Here is a 20857-nt window from a genome sequence, read left to right as displayed (position 1 = left end):
GCGTGCCTGATCACCTGCCTGGGAAGGAGTCAGGCCAGAACTGAGGTGGGAGGGAGCAGGTATGATGCCTCAATAGGCTGATTATCCCCTGTTCACATGACTCCACAAGGCACTGAGTTGGTTACAAAGCACATTAGACATACTTACCATTTTGATCTTTGTGCCCTTGTTAGGTGAGTGGAGTTGATACTATGGACTTTAAAAAAGAAGTGGTAACAGACTAAAAGAGATTAAGAAAATTAGCTCAAGCAATGCAGCTAGTAGCAAACCAACCTCACCATTCAGCTCTCTAGAATTCTCCCAATTTCACAGACCCAAGAGTTGGGTGGGCCTCACAAGTCACATGGCTGAGCTTCCTCATGGTGCATATGAAGAATGTGAGGATCAGAGAGGTGAAAGGGGTTTGCTAAGATCACACAGAAGTGGAGTTTAGGAGACTGGCTTGCAGCAGCTGTAACCAGTCTTGTTGCTGACTGAAGGAGCTCTGCCTTCATATTAGCTGGACAGGAAACCCTTAGGGAAAAAATTCTCATATTACAGAGAAAGAACTGTTACTTTGACAAAACATTTTTCTAATTTTATGACTGTTGGGATAACAGTCTGTTATTTTACTGCATTCTTTTAAAAAAGGTAATTTTTATCAACCAAAAATTAAAAGTTTAAGTGAAAAAATTCTGAAAAGAAATAGAACTGCTTGAGGAGAAGGACCTGAGGAGGGTGGTCTCCACAACCTTAGAGGAGCTCTTCAGAACTTTTTTCTGCCAGTGATGAATTTTCAGATCTTTATCAGAGAAAAAACATTTTAAATTAAAAAAAAAAAAAAGAAACTACACACTGCTCCCAAGCTGACAGACTACTATCACCTCAGAATCTGTTCACAAAGGACAACTAATATTTCCAGATGCGTACATCATCCACAGGACACATTATTACATTTTTTTTTTTTACCCCAGAAATGACATGGCTTGAGAAATGACTTGCTAAGAAATCTGTGTTTACATTAGGGAGAGTGGGGAGGAAAAATCCCTTGCAGAAGTTGAAAAGATGTTAAGTGGTAAATACCAAAATGCCCAGCAAGCATGTAAGCAGGTTCTCATACCAGCATGAATATGTGCAGCTCAGCGTTTTAAAATTTACTTTTAGCTTTTCCAGCAATTTGAATTAACCCCTTCTCTACTTCTGCTCCCTGCCTGAGAGTGCAGCCCTTAACCTAGAGACTAGCGGGGATGGCAGGGCCTCTGTGATTCGCCAGCAGATAATCCCCTCATGCTAACTGCTCCCCGAAAGTGGGCTGCCTCTCCAGGTGCCTCCTAGACTCCTTGCTAGCCAGTCTCTTGGGTGAGACCTGGACAATGTTAGGAAGTAAGTCTAGCTTGAAGTCCAGTTATGTGCACAGAACTGGAAAAGGCCTATTGGGAGACCAAAACAATACAAATAAATGCGGCTCAAAAGTTACATCCAGAGCAGAACTTCTTCAGGAGCAGGTACCTCAGAATCACCTGGAGGGGCAGTTCTAGCGGGTGGCAGTGCCTGTAGTTGAGAAAGATCCTCAAATGACTCTAAAGTGTGTCCCTCACTGACAGGCACTAATCTAGTTGCTCTAAAGAGGTGATTATGTTTTTCTCTTAGTTTAAGACCTTAGCAAGTTAAAATGAAAAACGAAACAGCAACCCCAAACCAAACTTTACAGGGTTCATCTTAATACCTTACTGACTATTAAACTTATTGACAGATTAGTGAATGACAATCAATTATAAGAAAGGTGACCATTTAATGAATAGTTGCTTAATACTTTCCCATACTTTCTCACACACTAAGGCTCTCATGTGTTTCTCACAGTGACCTTATGAGGTATCTTGTTATTCTCAAATCAAAGATGAAGAGAATGAGCCTCAGAGACATCAGAGAAGAACCTGGAAGTGCCCTGATGATGTCATTGTTTCTATTACTGAGCTAGAGCCCTTTTTGGCTATTTTTAGTAATTTGTGTCCTTGCAGTGTTTCTTCTAAACATAGAGCATATCAGTTGCTGCAGACATTTACTTCCAAGGGGAAAAAAATCCACGTCAGAGTCTCGGTGAGCTGAAATCTCACACCATATTGGCCCCATTAAAACCAGGGCCAGCCGCATAAACTCTCAGTGTTCTTCTAAGCTTTTTCGCTCAATAGAAGACTCTGAAGAACAAGAACAAAAGCCAAGAAAATGAAAGCAGGTTAACTGAGCAGTAAAGACTTGTTTCAAGAATATAAATTCTAAAATAAAACCACTCAGCTCTGTGGTTGGGTGAGTGTTACTATAGGAAAGTCAAGAGCTTCCTAAATGAGTGGACGCTGGTTGGTTGGAAAACTAGACAAACAAGTCAGCGTCCAGTCTGTCAGAGATGAAAGCAGACTTAATAAATGCTGGGGCCAGCAGGGGCGACATAGCCAAATGCAAAAGAGGCTCCAGGATCTTTGCAACAGGAAACGTGGAGCGCAGGCTTCTCTTTTTACCTTGTCCACCGACGTTGCCTTCATCCTGAGAGGCTGCTGTGGCGTAACTCAGAGGAAGATTCAGCCCAACAGCTGGCCCTACCATGCTCAGCCACGACGTGATGTAGTTGACATTCCTGGGAAGTAAGTGAAACACAGAAAACTCTGTTTCCATTGTGCTTGTTTGAGTGGTAGAAAATCATTTACCAACAATCAGAGAAATGAGGCTTTCTTCAAAGAAGTGTGCTGGTCACTTGGAATCTCAGCATTTCCCAATGCCAATCTGTTGCTTGACAGGGACTTGGGGGCCAAAGAGGCTGAGGAGCCCCCACTAAAGCAGCTTAAGGGAGGGGGGGTCAAGGCACTGATGCTCTTGACTTTCCTCAATGATTCCAGTTTGACCCAGCTGACAGCCTTAGCTAAGGTAGCAGAGTGCAGTGGTGAAGAGTATGGCTCGGAGGCAAGAGTGCCTGGGTTCCCACCCCAGGTTCCACCACTCAACAAGATATGTGACCTTGGTTATTTAGGCCCTCTGTACGTTAGCCTCCTCCTCTGTAACCAGGTAAAATAATAGTACTTAGCTCACAGGGGTGTTATAGAAATCCAGTGTGTTAATATATCTGAAATACTTAGAACAATGCCTAGAACACAGTAAAAAAATTCAATAAATGTTAGCCATTATTATTATGACAAAGAATATTTCTTTTTTAGTTTAGCTTTTAGAATCACATAAAAAGATTTACACTTTTAAAATAAGACTGAAGCCAATGTATCTTGATGGTATTTCTTACCTATTGATTTTTTGAGAATTCTTTAACACAGGAGTCATGAATTCACTCGTCTTGCAGGGATGAAGTACAAAAAAGGGTTGTCCAAGTATTGGATGCTCCTGGAAGAATCAGAGTTGGCCCAGGATTGCTGGCGTGAATTACTTTGAAAAAGTTAAAACCCATACTCAGGTCTACTCCTTTAAGATAAAAGTTTATTTTAAATTTCAAATTATTAAAATATAAATTTTAAATTATTAAATTAAGATATAGACTGATTCCTATTTTAAAATATAATTCATAACGCAAACATGAGAAAAAGGTTGGTGAGAAGAAATCATTTACTGATAGAGGACGGCACTCAATACAAACTGCAGATACATTTTATCTTGTTCTTTAGCTGGTGTTTCCTTTGGCCTATAATTATTCTTCAGCTTTAACTCAAGGATGTCCATGAAGTTCAGGAGTCTGACCATTTGAACAATGCATTTCATTCACCTGTTTGTCAATGGTTCAGTTCAGTTCAGTCGCTCAGTCATGTTTGACTCTTTGTGACCCCATGGACTGCAGCATGCCAGGCCTCCCTGTCCATCACCAACTCACAGAGTTTACTCAAACTCATGTCCATTGAGTCAGTGATGCCATCCAACCATCTCATCCTCTGTCGTCCCCTTCTCCTCCCACCTTCAATCTTTCCCAGCATCAGGGTCTTTTCAAATGAGTCAGTTCTTCGCATCAGATGGCCAAAGTATTGGAGTTTCAGCTTCAGCAACAATCAGTGGTAAGGGAACCAAAATCATTCGCATATTTTCTTTCTTTTTCTAAATGAGTATTTTGATTGCACCGAGTCTTCATTGCTGCACGCAGGCTTTCTCTAGCTGCGGCAAGTGGGGGCTACTCTTCATCTCAGTGTACAGGCTTGTCACTGCAGGCTTCTCTTGTGGAACGCAGTCTTGAGAGCTCGCAGGCTTCAGTAGCTGTGGCACACAGGCTTAGTTGCCCCACAACATGTAGAACCTTCCTGTACTAGAGATCAAACCCATGTCCCCTGAATTGGCAGGCATATTCTTAACCACGGGGCCACTAGGGAAGTCCTCACATATTTTCTTACATACATTTTGTCAACATGTTAATTCTTTCAGGCCTAACTGCATCCAGGCACATGACCAGTGAGTAGACAGAGTAGAGGAGAGGGTGGAAGAGGGGAATGACTGGCACTATTTAAATTGTAGGCTTCCCTGGTGGCTCAGATGGTAAAGAATCTGCCTGCAATGCAGGAGACCCAAGTTCGATCTCCAGGTTGGGAAGATCCTCTGGAGAAGGGAATGGCAACCCACTCCAGTATTCTTGCCTAGGAAACCCCATGGACAAAGGAGCCTAATGGGCTACGATCCACAGGGTCGCAAAGAGTCGGACACAACTGAGCAACTAACACCTTCATTTAAATTGTACTGCTCTTGTCTGTCTCTCTCTTTCCCTTAGTCTCTCTGCTTATCTATGTCTCTCCTTTTGTCTCTCCCAAGCTTATGGAGCTGTTTCTATGAGTTCCAAGTCCATAAGACAGAACTCCACTGCCTTTATAAGAGAATGATTGGATATAAGATACAGGTCAGACTGCGAGCAGACTAGGGATGTAGACATCATTTGGTAAGCAATGGGGATCCCGAGATGGTTGCTATGTGGTGAGTGATCTATGCATAAATTCAACCAACTTGAAAACAGTTTTTGTTGATAAATTTATCAGTTGTTTACATTGTGCATTAGCCATTATGCCAGAGACCACAAACTCCAATACTGTTATGATCTGAATGTTTGGTTCCCACAAATTCATATGTTGAAACCCTAATGTGCAATGGTAGGAGGAGGTAGGGTCTTTGGGAAGTGCTTAGGTCATGAAAGTGAGGGTCAAGAGCCCTCAAGATGAGATGAATGCCCTTATAAAAGAGGCTTCAGAGGGCTGGCCTGTCCTCTTCTGCCATGTGAGCACACAGTGAGCAATCTGCAAGCTGGAAAAGGGCCTGATGATGGAGGGCTGGAGATCTCAACCTGGTCTCAGACTTCCAGCCTCGAGAACTGTTGTATATCAACTACCCGAGATGTGATATTTTGCTATAGCAGCCCAAACAGACTAAGACAACCACCCATGAAGACCAGGAAGGTGACCCGAAGGGGAAAGGCAGTTAAATGCACCAGCAGGTGACAAGGGCCACGTGGACCTGGAGAGCGTGCCCCGCCAAGCTTGAGCTTGCTGCTCTGCTCCGGCCAGTTGTGCCAGGTGGAACGCGCGCTTGGTCTTCTCAGGTCTTCCCACTTGTCAAAATAACCTAGACACCAGATTTTTATGTAAAACCTCCTAAATTTAAATACTGGCACCATTTGTTAAAAATATGGTGCAGGTCAAATAAAACAAGCCCGTAGGCTGGATTTGGACTGAGGGCTGCCTGGCTTCTTCCCTTGGCTTCTTCTCTCCTCAGCCAGTCCGAGGAGAAGTTGAACTCAGAGCTGTCGATGGGAAGAATTACATCTTACATCCTCCACTATGTCTGTGCACAAGTGAACACCCTATCCACAATAAATAGGAGGTACAGCTCCACGTGTATGGGTGACCTTGGGTGTGAAGAGATGAGTGTAAGTGTGTGTGGGGGTGGGGGACAGGGCTGAGTTATTCATTGCGAGTAGGCTGGAGTATGAGTATGTCTCCCTAAAGGGGCCACTTCCAGATATCTCTGCCCAGGGTCCTGATTTATACACAGAGCTCGAGCCTCCACTCTCTTGCTCTCTCCTACCTCTCATTCCTGTTTCTAACCTGACACTGTGACCACAGCCCACATATGTTATGCTTAGAACCAAGTCCTCATGTCCAATTTGATTCTGGCTCCCCTTACTAGCCTTAAACTAATATTTATTAATTCATCACATATCTAGTGATCGTCACTTACATACCTGCCAGGATAGTTCTGGATCTATCAATAGTTACAGAGATCACTCTAAGATAAACCAAGTCCCTGACCCCATGGAACTTACGTTCCAGTGCAGGAGATAGCCAGTAAACACACAGAACAAATAAGTAAATAGGATAATCTAGATAATAATACGGAGAAGGCAATGGCACCCCACTCCAGTACTCTTGCCTGGAAAATCCCATGGACGGAGGAGCCTGGAAGGCTGCAGTCCATGGGGTCGCTGAAGGTCGCACACGACTAAGGGACTTCATTTTCATTTTCACGCATTGGAGAAGGAAATGGCAACCCACTCCAGTGTTCTTGCCTGGAGAATCCCAGAGACGGCAGAGCCTGATGGGCTGCCGTCTATGGGGTCGCACAGAGTTGGACACGACTGAAGTGACTTAGCAGCAGCAGATAATAATAAATGCTATGAATAAAACAAAGCAAGGTAATACAACTTTGGTGGTAATAATTCAGATTTGGTGAAAGGGAAGGCCTTACTGAAGAGGTGATCTTTAAACAGAAATCAGGAAGAAATCAGCAAGAAAAATCCAACTGTGCAGAGAAACTGGACAAATGCAGAGACCATAAAGGGAAATGAGTACAGGAAATGTGCCGAGGAAATGTGAAAGAATTTTAGAATTATTCTGAACTAAAAATAATTGCTGTTTATAGAGCTGGGATTTAAAAGGCTAAATTTAGTCTAAATCCTTCTTGGATTACTTGTATAGTAACCAATGGAAGAAATGAAGACCTGTAACCAAATCTGTGAAGACATGTTCACCTTCCTTAATAAAATGAAACCAAGACCTCTAAGGATAGCGCTGCATGGAACACTCATAAAGCAGAGAATCAGCTTGATCATGCAGTCTCCACTCCTCCAGGATGCATTCCCCACTTGGCAGCTCTTGATTATCATGGCCACTCCATGGGGAAACTCTCCAACTTAAACACTTGAGCCCAAGCTTCATGTAGCTGAGGTAGAATGGACTAGTCAAACAAGACTCTACTGAAAGCCTGGGAATACTGAAAGGGTAACAAACACACAGAACAACAGGGCTCTAAAAGATCCAGAGTGTTATAATATCAGGGCTTCCCTGATAGCTCAGTTGGTAAAGAATCCACCTGCAATGCAGGAGACCCCAGTTAGATTCCTGGGTCAGGAAGATCCGCTGGAGAAGGAATAGGCTACCCACTCCAGTATTCTTGGGCTTCCCTTGTGGTTCAGCTGGTAAAGAATCTGCCCGCAATGTGGGAGACCTGGGTTTGATCCCTGGGTTGGGAAGATCCCCTGGAGAAGGGAAAGGTACACACTCCAGTAATCTGGCCTGGAGAATTCCATGGACTATATAGTCCACGGGGTCACAAAGAGTCAGACACGACTGAGCGACTTTCACTTTCACAGGCCTATTTGAAGCATGGGGGACACTAGGAAGAGATCTTGGCTGGGCTCTCCCTTTCTGGCCTGCATGGTGGATGGAAGTACTCACAATCACTATGCAAGAGTGTCCTCCAAAAATCTTAACCATCCATGGTTCAGTCTCCTTGAGGAGCTGGAAACTCTCATGAATCATGGCTTCATCACATACACAAGACCTTGCCTCTTCCTTATAATAGGTCTGTGGCGTAACCTTTATAAAATCTCCAAAGAATAACCATATCAGTATATAAGACATCTCTAAGAGATACAGAAACAATTAAAGTTCAGAGGGTCATTTTCTAAGCAGATGTTGGCCTGTGTCACCTTGCAGCTCTGCTCATTAGATGGTGCTTACTAAAGACCTGCACTTGAATCACATCTATTGCTCATTCCATATAGCAAGTAGATAAGAGCAGGCTTTGGATCTGTAGTTAAAAATTGAGCTAAGGCAAACCATTTAATCATTTCATATCTCTGTTTCCTTATCTGATAACTGGGACTAATGACAGCATGTACCTCATAGATTGACTGTGATCCTTCAATGAAAAAAATGCCAGAAAACCATTCAAAATAATGCCTAACATAAAATAAGCACTTAGTTGGCTATTACTACTCAATTTATTGATATTTAAATAGATAAGAATAACAACACCTAGACATCCATAATATGACTCAAGTATGTTTTTATAATGCCCTACAACAAAGTCGAATTTCAATATCCAAAAATAAAAAGCTCCTATGTAGTTACGCAGCATAGTTAAAACATCACTGACTAGTGTCTAAATGTTTAGAAACACATGATAACTAATTATAACCAAGGATAGGAAAAGTCTGAATTAGTAAAAAGTCTATGTATATATAGCAGTTAGAATTATCAATATATTGATGTGTTAGTTGCTCAGTTGTGTCCAACTCTTTGCGACCTCATGGACTGCAGCCTGCCAGTCTCCTCTATCCATGGAATTCTCCAGGCAAGAATACTGCAGTGGGTTGCCATTCCCTTCTCCAGGGGATCTTCCTGACCCAGGAATCGAACTCAGGTCTCCTGAATTGCAGGCAGATTCTTTACAATCTGAGCCACAAGAGAAGCCCAACGGTATATATAGTCACTAGAATTATCAATACATTGATAGGACAAATTAATGGAAAATAATTTAAATGAATGTAAATTAAAATAATAGCTCAGGCACTTCAAAAACACTTCAGTAATATACAACATTTTAATATTCATTTTTCCTCACATAAAAACAGTTACATTAGTATTTAAGGTTATATGCTGATAAAATGCATGGTAATGCTTGTGCAAAACACCTTTTTAAATAATAGGGACTTTCATGCTTTGCTGAATGGCACAGATGGCAAAGAATCTGGCTGCAATGTAGGAGACCTGGGTTTGATCCCTGGGTGGAGAAGATACCCCAGAGAAGAGAATGGTTACCCACCCCAGTATATTGCCTGGAGAATTCCATGGACAGAGGAGCCTGGTGGGCTACAGTCTCCGGGGTAGCAAAGAGCTGGACATGACTAAGTGACTAACACTTTCACTTCATGCCTTAGAAGAGTTTTTAGAACAGCCTGGACAGTTTGTTAATGCAGGTTTAACCACCTAAGAAATTCTTTGTCTTTTACTATAATTAATAATTTGTATAATTAGACAAAATATATTTAAATGAATGTTTTTAAAAATCAAATATTTAAATAGTATTTTAAAAATAAAAATTATATTGTTTTGGTAAGATGCTTTGGTTTGAAAAAGCCAAGCAAGGAGATGTTGATCTTGTCAGGAACTATAAAAAGGGATATTTTGTAATCTTTTGAGAAAAGTTTTATTAATAAATAACAGTAGTAGTGGACTTCTAACTACAGCAGGATGACATGCTGCCAAGTTGCTGCCAAGTCGCTTCAGTCGTGTCCAACTCTGTGCGACCCCATGGACTGCAGCCCACCAGGCTTCTCCGTCCATGGGATTCTCCAGGCAAGAAGACTGGAGTGGGCTGCCATTTCCTTCTCCAAGCAGGATGACATAGAGGTCAACAAATCTCCTTGAAAAACAGGTATAAAACAGAACAAAATTGTTAAAAAACAATCATTCCTGGGATGTGAAAATTAACCAAAGGCAAATAAAAATTTTGATAGCTTTTTAAATTCATGAAGAGCAGCTAGAACGTCAAGTTAGACACAGAGACAGTCTGCAATCTTCTTGCCTAGAAATACTCCCATACCAACTCCACCCCCCACCCGGCTCCATCAACAGGGAGGTTTTGTGGGAGTGGAGCCAGCGACTGGAGAACCAATAGCAGAGCTGCCAGCAGGGCTGACGTGCACATGTGCAAGGGAGACACAAGAAGGCCTGATGAAAAGTAAAAGCTGATGATGACTTGAACATTAACGAAATTTGGATGGGCTCCCAGCCCACATACATGGCCATAAATAAATGAGGGAAACCTTGTAGGCTTGAGGTATATAAGTACAACCTCTGTCTGATTGCTGGCTAACCAAGGTAAGCAGACGAAGCTGGAGACTTCATGGAAACCAGGCAAGAGCGTGAACATTAAGAATGAAAGACAAAATAGAGACATCAATGGCCACATTTACAGAGTAGGCAAATTCAGAAGATAAAATCTATGAAAGTTACTAAAATAAACAGACAAAAATAATAGCAACAACAACAAAAAGGCAACCCTCAGAGAAAAATACTGGAATCCAGAATTGCTATTCTGTATTATCTAAAATGTCCTGCTGAGCTATCAGGGAAGCCCTCAAAGAAATTTACGAGACATCAAAGAATCAAAACAGATGCACACTAAGGGGGAAAAGTCCTTTAATAAAAACTGACTCTGAGTGGGCCTGATTATTGGATTAAAAAAAATTCAAAGCAGCTATTAAAACACGTTTGAAGAACTAAAGAAAACCATGATCAGAGTTAAAAGGAAAAAATTATGATAATGACTACACATAAGTAATCTCAATCAAGGAACACAAACTATAAAAATAACCAAATAAAATTTTGGAGTTGTAAAGTATAATACAGAAGTAAAAAACTCACTAGATGGCTCAACAGTAGATATGAGATGGCAATAAAAGGAATTAATGAATTGGAAGATATATTAATAGAGATTCTACAATTTGAAGAAAAAATGAAGACGAAAGAACAAATCTTCAGAGATCCGTGAGGCAATACCAAGCATATCAACAAACCTGAAGTAGGAGTCTGAAAAGGAAAGGAGAAAGAGGCAAGGAAGACATTTGAAGAAACACTAGCTGAAAAGTTCTTAACGTTGATGAAAAACATTTAATCTACAGATACAAGCCGACCAACAAACCCTAAGTAGAAACACAGAAATCCACACCTAGACATATTACAGTTAAATGCCTGAAAGCCAAAGATAAGAGGAAATCTTAAAAGTAGCAAGAAAGTAATAATTCATCATATAAAGAGATATAAAAATACAATAATGGCTGGTGTCTCATCAGTCCAGACAGCAGCAGAAAGATATATTCAAAGTCTTAGGGGGAAAAACCCTAGACCTGTCAATCAAGATTTCCATATCCAGCAAAACTGTCCTTTAAAAAAATGAAGGTAATATAAATACATTCCAAAGGAACAGGCTGAGAGAATCCCTTGCTAATTCACTTGCCTTATACTAAAGGAAGTTCTTCAGGCAATAATACCAGAGGGTAACTGAAATCCACAGGAAAAAATAAAAAGCATCATAAATGGTAAATATAAAAGGTGAACTAAGTATTTTTTCTTCTCTTAGTTACTTTAATAGACAGGATTATATAAGCAAAAATTATAATACTGTAGTTTCGGAGAAGGCAATGGCACCCCACTCCAGTACTCCTGCCTGGAAAATCCCATGGATGCAGGAGCCTGGTAGGCTCCAGTCCATGGGGTCGCTACGAGTTGGATACGACTGAGCAACTTTACTTTGACTTTTTACTTTCATGCATTGGAGAAGGAAATGGCAACCCACTCCAGTGTTCTTGCCTGGAGAATCCCAGGGACGGGGAAGCCTGGTGGGCTGCCGTCTATGGGGTCACACAGGGTCGGACATGACTGAAGTGACTTAGCAGCAGTAGCAGCAGCAGTGTTGGGTTTATAACATACATAGATGTCGTATATGTGACAATTATAGCACAAAGGAAGGGAGGGAATAGAACTATATTGAACGAAGTCACTATTATTTTAGCCAAATTAAGTCAGTATTAACTTATATTTCTAGTGTTAGAATGTTAGCAAGGGTATTGTTTTTGAGAGCATTTAGAACCCCAAAGAAGGCTAAGAGCCAAAGAATTGATACTTTCGAACTGTAGTGCAGTCAGAAAGCACCACTCTTGAGAGTCCCTTGGACAGCAAGGAGATCAAACTAGTCAATCATAAAGGAAATCAATTGTGAATATTCATTGGAAGGACTGGTGCTGAAGCTGAAGCTCCAATACTTTGGCCACCGGATTTGAAGAGCCAAGTCACCTGAAAAGACCCTGATGCTAGAAAAGATTGAGAATAAGAGGAGAAGGGGGTGACAGAGGATGAGATAGTTGGATGGCATCACTGACTCAATGGACATGAGTTTGAGCAAACTCGGGGAGACAGTGAAGGACAGGGAAGCCTGGTGTATTGCACTTCATGGGGTCACAAAAAGTCGGACATGAGTTAGCGACTGAACAACAAAAGCCAAAAGGTCCTTTTTGTTGATAAATAAATCACTGAAGTATATTATTAATCATGACCACTCTTCTAGTAACATGTTAAATGTACTATATTTAATTATGTGGTTAAATAATTTAGTTAACACCCAAATGCTTTCTCAAATCAGCTTCTCTTTTGGTAAATTAACCAAATCACTAATTACTTTTCAAATGCAGAAGGAAAATAATTTTTAAAATACTCAAAATAAATCCTTGTTTATATACATAATACTACTGAACACTACAAGGCTTTGAGTTATTAAGAATATAATAATAGGTATATAATATAGAAAATAGTTTCCTCGATGTGATTAGAATTTATATATTCCTTCATTCATTCACTTAGCAAACATTAAGTCTTCTTGTCTGATAATTTATATAATGATTTAACCCTAACTAAAAGGCAAAAAATCTATAATTTTTAAATGTAGTTAATCTTCTGGATATCTTACTGTGGCAGAAGTGAAAGAATTTAAAGTTAGCCTTGTGACTTAAGCTAACACTATTTTTCAGTAACAGTCAATGAGCTGATCCTGCTAGCCAAGCAATTTTGAATTCAGACAAAGTAAGGTAGAGAATTTACAAATAATTTGAGGCATTTGATCAGTGTAGACAATCTGGATAATATTCTTCAAAAGCCATTTTTCTGCAATAGTGATTTTTTAAGGCTTATGCTATCAGGAAAGATTATCTGCATTTTCTGCTTTCTCCTTCAGACAGCCAGAATCAGAGAGGAAAGCATCTTTAGTTGGTTTAGGAATTATGTGTTGGAGTTCAAGAAAATCTAAAATCCTACACCTTATTTGTTTAACATACCATTTTCAGAAATGGAAGAACATCAAAACTGTCAGGATCTTTTTAGTGACATTTCTTAGATCAATTCAGAAGGTAAATTTGTGTGAAAGTGCTACCATCTGCTGTCAGTACTAATGAACTGATGCAAATCTGCACTGAGAAAAATGTCAGTGTGGAAATGCATGCAGCCAATGAACTGTGTTAGGCTTACAACTCAATAAACACTTCTACTGGAACAAAGTTCTGCTAAATGGTTTTCCATGAAAATAGAAATGATGGGTCAGATTTCTATCTCTGAAACTCCAGAGAAGTTATAGTGGCACATTCTCTTAGAAAATTTAATTTAGCAATGGTTAAATGTCTCATAAAATAAGTCTGACATGAATACTGTGAATTGGTTTCAGAACTATTAGATACGACTATCACAAGGAAATGATAATACTGCACCTTCATTCTTACATCTAATAAATATGATGAGTTACTTGGTTCATTTCTTAATTTTCTTGGCTCTCTAGGACATCACAAATATAATTTCACGTGCTAAGCTTTCATCTAGTTTCAAATTCCAGACTGATCAAATTTGCCTTCCACTCTGGGTACGTTCCTTAGAAATAAAGAAGGGTATCTCCCCATTCCTTCCCCTGGAGGCTAGGAAAATGGCCAATGAACGTCTACATTATCAGGTACTGTGCTAAGAGCTTTGCAGGGTCACCTTTCCCAGTAACTCTTTGAAAGTGAAAGTGAATTCGCTCAGTCGTGTCTGACTCTTTGCGACCCCGTGGACTGTAGCCCACCAGGCTCCTCTGTCCATGGGATTCTCCAGGCAAGAATATTGGAGTGGGTTGCCATTTCCTTCTCCAGGGAATCTTTTTTGAGACAGGCCTTAGTATTGCCACTGTGGAGAACTAGTTCCAAGAGATTATGCCTTACAGGCATCCAAGTGAGCATCCAAAGTGCATGGCCATACCCAGCACCCTCTCATCCCACTGATCAGAGCTAGTGTCAAGGACTGCCCTCTACAGTCCACTTCTTCAAATATCTATTTTTAAAATTTCAAATCAAATCCCTGTCATATGTGTCTTTTGCTGATCTTCTCTAAGTTTCTTTGTCTTCTGTTTTACTACTTTCATCATTTATTTTTATTCAGTTCAGTTCAGTTCAGTCACTCAGTCGTGTCCGACTCTTCGTGACCCCATGAACCACAGCATGTCAGGCCTCCCTGTCCATCACCAACTCCCGGAGTCCACCCAAACCCATGTCCATCGAGTTGGTGATGCCATCCAGCCATCTCATCCTCTGTTGTCCCCTTCTCCTCCTGCCCTCAATGTTTCCCAGCATCAGGGTCTTTTCAAATGAGTCAGCTCTTCGCATCTGGTGGCCAAACTACTGGAGTTTCAGCTTCAACATCAGTCATTCCAATGAACACCCAGGACTGATCTCCTTTAGGATGGACTGGTTGGATCTCCTTGCAGTCCAAGGGACTCTCAAGAGTCTTCTCCAACACCACACTTCAAAAGCATCAATTCTTTGGTGCTCAGCTTTCTTTATAGCCCAACTCTCACATCCATACATGACTACTGGAAAAACCGTAGCCTTGACTAGATGGACCTTTGTTGGCAAAATAGTCTCTGCTTTTGAATACGCTATCTAGGTTGGTCGTAACTTTCCTTCCAGGGAGTAAGCATCTTTTAATTTCATGGCTGCAATCACCATCTGCAGTGATTTTGGAGCACAGAAAAATAAAGTCAGCCACTGTTTCCACTGTTTCCCCATCTATTTGCCATGAAGTAATGGGACTGGATGCCATGATCTTAGTTTTCTGAATGTTGAGCTTTAAGCCAACTTTTTCACTCTCCTCTTTTACTTTGCCCTTCATATAATTTGTTTGGTTTTTCTTATTCATTTATATTACTTCTTTAGTATCTTTTGAGGATATTGATTCTTTCCATTCATTCAACAATCATAGTAAGCCCTGGGTCAAATGTTAATAACACAATGGTACATAAACAGATTACCCCTGATCTTCTAGAAGTTGCTGAAATATTCAAAATATTTTTTATTTCCAGATTGCTATTTGTTGTTAAATTTTGTTCATGATAATTTAGATACGAAATGCAATATTAAATAATTAAATCAATAATTTTCCTCCTGCTTCTTCCTTCATCATTTTTATGCTTAAAAAATCCTTTGTAGAATTAGAAAACCAGATACTTACCTATATCTATGTATAGTTTATCATGAAACGACTTGTCGTTTGCAAAGACAATTCTTTTTCTTACCTCCAGGGTTCTGACCATATACTTGTCTCTGCCTCGAACAGCCCTCCTTCATGTCTTACCTACTAATGTCCTTTGCTTCCCTATAGATCTCAGCTTTCTTTTCCCCAACCCTGAATCAGGTACCCTCCCTCTGTGTTCCCACTGCACCCACGCCCAAGTCTACTGCTTAATTCTACACTGTCTTATGCAGGAAATAGACTGTTTACAGGAATCTTCCTCTAATTTCTTGAGGGCAGAAGAAATATTCTTATTACTATTTTAACCTCAGCATTCAGTACAGTGCCTTTCGTCTGGTAGTCACTCAACAATTATTTGTAGAATTACTGCATAAACAAAGACATCCTCCTGCGCCCATGTAAACAGATACTGGCATGTGCAGCCTGTCCCATAAAGGAGAATATTTGTGCAGGAACCACCAATGACCTCTATGACTCTGTGGGAACATGAAAGAGACCGAGACATTCTCTCTCCTTGGCACAAAACCAGGGAAATCACCTCTTGTACACTTATAAGAGTCCTCAGATAAGAACTTCAGTATCTGTTTTCTGAAATATTTCCTCCAAAATATATCTAAGAACAAAGGAAAGAGTTTGAGGGCACGGTTAGGAGTAACTCTCTACATAAAAAACTTCTGTCAACTATTCAATATATTCTAAAATCTACCAGGTTCTACATAAAAATAATATCCTTTATTGTCATTTTAAAAAAGCTGATCCAAGATACATATTTCAGTTCTGTGAATTAGCCTACCCTCTGCCATACCATCTTATTCCCCTAAGTTTGTTACTCAGGCTAAGGAGCAGATCAAATACTACTAAAATATATAGTAAGATCATGCCATTCTACTTAACTCACTCCTTCATGCAATTTTGCCCATGCATTCAATAAACATCACTGAATGCCTATTGTGGGTAAGACACCATGCTAAACACTTGTCTATCTATCTATCCATCCAGCCACTCATTTATTCAAAAATATTTACAGAGCTATTCTATGCACCAGGCCCTATTCTAGGCACTGGAAACATAAGCATACTTGAGACAGAAGCAAAATCTGCTCTCACAGAGTTTATATCTAGTTTGAGGTACTAGAAAGATATAAAACAACATTCTATTGTCTCAGTCCTTGAGGTTCTGTTACACACCCAGGACTGAAAGTCCCAGATTTAGGGCAGAGTTCCAAAGATAAAACAAGTTTGTCACTACTCACTTCCCTTCCTTTAGGATTTCTAAAGAGAATGGAAAAGCAGATCCCCAGGGAGAACAGCAATGTCATCTGGTCTAATGATGGGAGACGGATAACAGGACTTGTGACCCGGAAAAAGAAAAACTGGTAAGAGGGACACCTTTTGTGGAGAGATTTATTTTCCCCCATCATTTTGAAAGGAGGCCTGGGGATGCTTCCTCCTCCACAGAAAACTGTGTAGGCAGTCACAGTGGCACTGGCATAGAATGAAATGCCCCCCATTGTAGAATGGAGGGTGTCCTGAGAAAGGCGGGTAATTGCCTAAGGCCAGAAAGGAGCTTATCAGTAAACTAAAGGAAAACCATTACACAGAGGTGGTCAGGCCTGAGACCCCACACATGGAGTGAAACTCATGGAATCCAGGTATCACGAGATAGTATCACTATTAATACTGTTTCCACCCTCCAGATCTAATGCTTATTGTAGTTGTGCAACATCTATAATGCCGTGTTGAATGCTCTGCAGTGGGAAACACCAAGCTGAATACAAGATGTATACATTTTCGTGACTGAGAGGGACCTTGAGTCAAATGAAACAGGCCATCTCTTCTCCTCATTTCTCTCCATGCTGCGTTAGGACATCTAATTCAAGGATTACAGAAATCACACTATAATACAACATTTAAAAGGCACAAACCCAGGAATATGGGAACTCAGAGAAAGAAAAGCTCACTTCTGATGAAGGAGAAACGAGTGGCAGAGATTTCCTGAAGATGTGGTATTTAACCTGGTACAGACCCTAGAGGATGGGCTTGGAGCATCCAGGAGGACTTGGAGCAGGGGCAGAGTGCAGCCACAGAGCTGGAGACAGAAAGGGGCTACTCTCAGTGTAACGGGAAGGGAACGAAGTGAGGGGCACATAGACTACCTACCATCTTTTGGATAAAACTAACAAGTTTGGTAAGTTGAAGAAAAAAATGCCTATTATTTTTTGTTGTTGTCTGCTTGGGTTTCTCATTTGTTTGTTTTCTTTTGTTTGATGTGTTGTTAAATGACTGAGGCAATCCCTGTAAATTCCGCAGTATTTACTGGAAGTAATCAACACTGGCACAGGACAAAGAAGCAAGGTCTGAAGTTCAATCCTCTCTTATACCTTGAAGAGACAGGGAAAAGGGGGGTAAGAAGATATATCCTAGTATATACTTCTAACCCTATTAAGTGCATGAAGATACAGTTAGAAAGACAGTGAGAAATTTTTTTTTTTTTTAAATGTGGAAAGAAATGAAAGTCTTGCCTAAGTACTCAAGAAAGGTCCCCAAGCTATGCTTTGCTCTAGCTGCACCTGTTGATACCTTGTGACTAGTTAGTTGGGAATAAAATTCTAATGGTGTCTGGGAAGGTGGATTAAAAAAAAATAGGACAGTTCATCAAATTCGTATGTTACACAGAAGCCACTAGGCTTCCTAGAATTTTTATTAAAAATTATAGTCATCAGAGCAATAGTCCTCAGACACCATCTCCTCTATTAACAAAAACTTTCCTTTCATGGCTCCAAAGGGAGTCCAGAAACGAATTCTCCTACCCCTGCGTAAATCTACAAAGGGCTCCCTCTTTAGGCTGCTAACAGCCCCAACTGCAACCCCTGGATTACAGAGTAGAGTTTTAATATATTTATAGAGTCTATATGAGTTGTTGCTTTAAGCAACATCATTAATATGCCAGAACTCTGAGTTCTCAGACTTATTCAGTTATCAATTTGTTGTACATAATTTAAACTCTCTGTATTTTGATATGGAAATGGAAATAGCACTGCTGATACTTCACAGGGCAAAAGGAGATAACCAACACGACCATTATAAAGCTTGCTGGGGGAAAAGAGCTTATGTAAATGTCTATTAATTAAACAGGAGCGGCTGCACAACTAGGTCAGGCGTGATGATAAGACTGAACAACCCACCCCAGTCATCAGCATCAAAAGGAAGAAATGAACATTTAACCCTAATAGCACTTGTTGGTTGCATTTTATAAAGAATATTAAATTGTAATATTCTGTAACATAACACAGTAGCATATTTCAGACCAGCCTCAAAGAAGTCTTTGATAGAACGTAAACTTATTAGAGACAACAGCCAAAAACAAAAACACAAGCCAATTACTAATGAAGAAGTTGTAAAAAAGCTAATCAAAGCTCTCATCCAGAGAAAATGAGAAAATCTGAGCTCAGAATGATGTTGTATATTGATGAGATTTTTATATAGCATCATGGAAAGAAAAATAAAGTAGATTTAAATGAAGACAAAAAGGACGTTGAGTCTCTGTTAAAAACCCTTGTTAAGTTCCATATCAATGTTTTTATTAAAATGTTCTGTTCGGTTAGAAACACCGATTTTTCAAAGATATTCGATGGGCGGTACTGGCAGTACAGGACATACTCACTCTCCTCTCTCTAGTCAAATCCCTGAGTGTTTGGAGGGCCACACAGAACCTTCACTCAGCCTCCTCCCATTTTGTAGAAATTTGCTCATAGAGGTGTCTTATCGACCCCTCAGGCACTCAGAAATTATGGCTCCAAGACTCACGTCCAGACTCAAGAATAGAACTTAGCCTTTCCCTACCAATGCCAAGCCTGCTAAGAGTAAATGCAGCACTTGAACATGAAACAACTTGCAGGCATTACATTTGTTCTGTTTTTGTCTTAAAGGAAAACAATCGGGAGCCTGTGCTTTCCAAGCATTAATTCCCACCCCCCCTACCTACATTATATAACAGTGACATTTGGGGCTTACTAAGTTTATTTCTGGGATACTCACTAAAACAGTGACATCACTTTAGATGATGTTGAGGTTATAATAAAGTGGTGAATCAGCAATCAGAAAAGTCAAGGATTTTCAAGAACAAACTCACAAACAGCCTAATTTATTGATAACTAGATATTAATGTCTGGCAAATATTACATAGAAAGATGTTTTTAGAGCAAAAAAAATAGCAATTTAGTAGCAGAATTATTTTTTAGGGTGATATCAAAATTTTAAACAACAAAAACATACAGATTTATTTTTAAGATGGATTTCTAAAATTCCACAGTGCTTTTATTTATATAATCAATATAAATTTCTATCAAAAGCACCCCCATTCATAGGTAACAGTTATTTCCTTCATGATTCTTACCCAGTTTTGATAATAAAAATACTCATTTTATTCCCAGAAGCAGACACCTGAAGCAGAGAGTGATTTAAGTTAAAATCAGTTTTTCTCTTTAGAAATGATATATGAAAGAAAATTCCTAAGAGATGTGATAAACTCATTAAAAAACCTGTTACTCATCTAATAATGAAAAATGTTAATTTAGCCACAATGAGATATTTCTCCATTTTAGACTACCGTTTGAAACCAGGTAACAGAAAAATGCTACTAATAGACTACAGTATTACAAATAAACTACAGTATTACAAAATCATACTCTTCAATATAAAAATATAATCATAGATTTTTTTTCAGGCAATAACTATATCCTGGTATTTTGCAAACATAGGTAAGAAAGAGAAGAAAATGAAACATATGGGCAAGAATGGCAGTTTTTCATAGTAAAGATTAAAGATTTTTTATATTAAAAATATAAGCAACTTAATAATGTTTAGAGAAAAAAAAATTACACTCTAGTCCGATTTCTTGACCAAACATTTCTCCATAGTAACTTGTCAGAATCTTAAAAACTAATTTTTATAGTTTGGATCTAGCTCTGTATTTTTTAGACAATAAAGTCTAGGACTCCAAAAAAGAGTCTAAAATTGAAAAAGAAAATTGGTACCAGGAAATACACACACTTTCCACATGAACTCAAGAGTGAATCTGGATTTAAAGACTGAGCACTGAGCTCACCATTATTTCCTCCCCATGGTCTTTCAGACCAGCAAAGTCAATAAATCTCATGACCACCTCAGACTAGGTCATCTTCGACTCCTTCTTTTCCTTCCTCTTAAAGGTTGATTTCTTCTCAATTTCATTGATATCTACCTACCCACCATTCTATCATTCAAAGTTATGTATACAGTGAATATATAATTTTATGATTCAATTTTCCCTTTATCTCTTAACATTATTTCATATAATGAAATATATTCCTATATTTTGCATAATCCTCATAACTTCACTTTTAGCTATAAAACATTCCATCTGACTAATATATCATTATAGATATTCCACTGTGAGACATTTAGATTATTTTCCAGGTTTATATTGTTACAAACTGTGTGCATGTATGTGCATAAAATAAAATTTCAGGAAGGAGTAAAAACAGTGAGGAT

At 39.5% G+C, this 20857-nt stretch overlaps 1 protein-coding gene across 2 annotated transcripts in view; it reads right to left on the bottom strand.

The window, feature by feature from the left end:
• Positions 1-1751: 1751 nt before the first annotated feature.
• The window catches only part of ATG10 (autophagy related 10), a 257357-nt gene continuing 238251 nt past the window's right edge, over positions 1752-20857 (bottom strand). For both annotated transcript variants that reach the window (XM_061424322.1, XM_061424323.1), the window contains 3 exons: positions 3263-3360; positions 2493-2608; positions 1752-2174 (listed from right to left, as the gene is read on the bottom strand). In XM_061424322.1, the coding sequence (XP_061280306.1) occupies positions 2137-2174; positions 2493-2608; positions 3263-3360 (252 nt within the window). In that variant the 3' untranslated portion in view covers positions 1752-2136. The remainder of the gene's footprint in view (positions 2175-2492; positions 2609-3262; positions 3361-20857) is intronic.

Source organism: Bos javanicus, chromosome 7 (assembly GCF_032452875.1).
Source record: "Bos javanicus breed banteng chromosome 7, ARS-OSU_banteng_1.0, whole genome shotgun sequence".
Classification (NCBI taxonomy): domain Eukaryota; kingdom Metazoa; phylum Chordata; class Mammalia; order Artiodactyla; family Bovidae; genus Bos; species Bos javanicus.
Note: the sequence above shows the minus strand (reverse complement) of the source record. Positions and strands in the feature narration are given on the sequence as shown.